Source organism: Glycine soja, chromosome 14 (assembly GCF_004193775.1).
Source record: "Glycine soja cultivar W05 chromosome 14, ASM419377v2, whole genome shotgun sequence".
Classification (NCBI taxonomy): Eukaryota; Viridiplantae; Streptophyta; class Magnoliopsida; order Fabales; family Fabaceae; genus Glycine; species Glycine soja.
The window spans coordinates 10133765-10135977 of NC_041015.1; the positions used below are offsets into that span (position 1 = coordinate 10133765).

The 2213-nt window shown below is 29.9% G+C and overlaps 1 protein-coding gene across 1 annotated transcript; it reads right to left on the reverse strand.

The window, feature by feature from the left end:
• On the reverse strand, positions 1 to 1107 carry LOC114383787. Its single transcript, XM_028343526.1, has 3 exons — positions 1073 to 1107; positions 398 to 904; positions 1 to 310 (listed from the first exon to the last, which is right to left on the reverse strand). The coding sequence occupies exons 1-3, from the start codon at positions 1105 to 1107 to the stop codon at positions 1 to 3; spliced, it is 852 nt and encodes a 283-aa protein (XP_028199327.1).
• Between the last annotated feature and the right edge of the window lie 1106 nt (positions 1108 to 2213).

A 2213-nucleotide genomic window follows, 5' to 3' on the forward strand; every position in this document is an offset into this window, starting at 1 on the left:
TCACATAATCCCATGCATTTTTTGACCCACCAGGGTTTTGCACTTTGCCTGCACTTTCTTGTCAATGTGAAACCGACACAACAAGTTCGTAGCATCTAGGAATACAGTTTTCACTGCATTTATCAAAGCCAAATCTCCGTCGGTAACAATAACCCCAAGGAGTGCATCAACTTTCATGAAAAGACCCCGAAACCGCTGTAGAGCCCAAACAACATTATTAAGACGTTCTCCCTCCATGTAAGCAAAAATAGCAGAGAATGTCATTCTTGTTGGTGTAACTCCAATAATATCAAGCAATGACAGTTTGTACCTATTTGTTTTGTAGGTATTGTCAATAAAAAAAAAAACTAAATTACAAGAATTGGTTACTTTGACTGCATTAGGATGACTCCAGAACAAGTCACGTACAACATTTTCATCCTTCAACCTATGCCAGTGAATATATTGATCTTGGTCAAGCAACATCACGAGCTGTTGCTTTTCGGAGTTACTCCCTCTTATGGAAGAACAGTAAGCATTTTTGGCATTGTAAATTTGTTTGATTGTTGTATAACTGTTGACATTGTGCTTCTTCAACGTCAAAAGAATATTTCTTTGCTTCACCATGGACTTCGTCTTATTAGCAACACCAATCTTCTCATCTTTAATTAGTCGACCCGCATATGGATGACCAACAAATGACTTTGCCGTTTCATGATTGTGAGTCCCATAAATTAACTTCATCATCCATCCTTCTCCTCCCAAAACTGGCTTCACACGCAACTTAAACGGGCATCCACATTTTCTACTGCCAGTGCATGTTCTAACTAAATCCTTATTCTTAAGCCTATACTCACCACTCCTTTCGTAAACTATTAACAGAAATGAGGCTCTTCCTCTAACACCAGTATTTGCCAATTTGTGTCTGACCTCATTATCACAACAACAAATCCAATTTCATGAGTCACCGTCGAGCCCAATATAAAACTTTATCACGGGTATCAAACAACTATAACACAATTCAAAGAAGGTCTGAGATCACTGAACATTTATATAATATAATTACTGTACCAACAACAAATTAGACAAATACCTGAGAAGTATTAAAGGCATCAGAGCAATCAACATGTTCTACTTTCACACCAACATCTTCCTTATTTTTAACATTTATATCAACTTCTTAAGACATGATAGTATCATACCTCCACTATTTTTCGTTCATCTTAATAAAACATTTAACAAATTTAATGATATACAAAAAACGACTAAAAAAACTATACAATCACCTTATTTGTTATCGACACAAATATAGCTCTATACAAAAAAAAATGTATTGTACATCATATAACCATTGAATACATTTTCACTACATATTTCATTAATATATTCAATTATAAAAAATAAAAAATAATATTATAATTAAACAAATGACTAATAAATATCATATAAATTCTAATAAATACATCATTCAATTAAATATCAAATTTGTTTAATTATCATTTGCTGTAATAAATATCTAAATACATCATTCAATTAAATATGCTATTTGTTTAATTTTCAATCACTGTAATAAACATGTAAATCCATCATTCAATTAAATACCATATTTGTTTAATTATCAATTGTTGTAATAAACATCTAAATACATAATTCAATTAAATACCATATTTGTTTAATTTTTTATCACTGTAATAAGCATCCAAATACATCATTCAATTAAATACTAAATTTATTTAATTATCAATTGCTGTAATAAACATCCAAATACATCATTCAATTAAATATCAAATTTGTTTAACAATTAATTATTGTAATAAACATCTAAATACAACATTCAGTTAAATAACAAATGTGTTTAATTATCAAATCTTGTAAATAAATTAAATGTATAATTTTTTTAAAATAAATTATAATTTTTTTAAAAAAATTCAAAACATACGGATTGATAATCTGTATGAACCATACATATTGTTAATATGTATGTTTTGAAAAAAAAATACGCATCTCTCCTTCTCCGGTGATGAAAAATCACCAAACTTTACCTATATCCGTAAACAACGCACATACACCACCGACGACAACAAACGTTCACAAAAAGACGCTAACAGAAGCAAGTTACACTAAGGGAGTGCAATTTTACGAAAAAAGACACTACAGAAATGAAAAAGTTAATATGCTATTTATAACAAAAAATACCCATAAGGACATTTTCGATATTTTAGAAAAATGCTGGG

What these genes read in the sequence shown, in the direction of transcription:
- LOC114383787 (XM_028343526.1), bottom strand. Translation starts at nt 1,107, where the DNA reads ATGTTGATTGCTCTGATGCCTTTAATACTTCTCAG. An exon ending in ATGCCTTTAATACTTCTCAG is followed by an intron (nt 905 to 1,072) that starts GTATTTGTCTAA and finishes TAATGAGGTCAG; the next exon opens with ACACAAATTGGCAAATACTG. An exon ending in GAAAATGTTGTACGTGACTT is followed by an intron (nt 311 to 397) that starts GTTCTGGAGTCA and finishes CAAAACAAATAG; the next exon opens with GTACAAACTGTCATTGCTTG.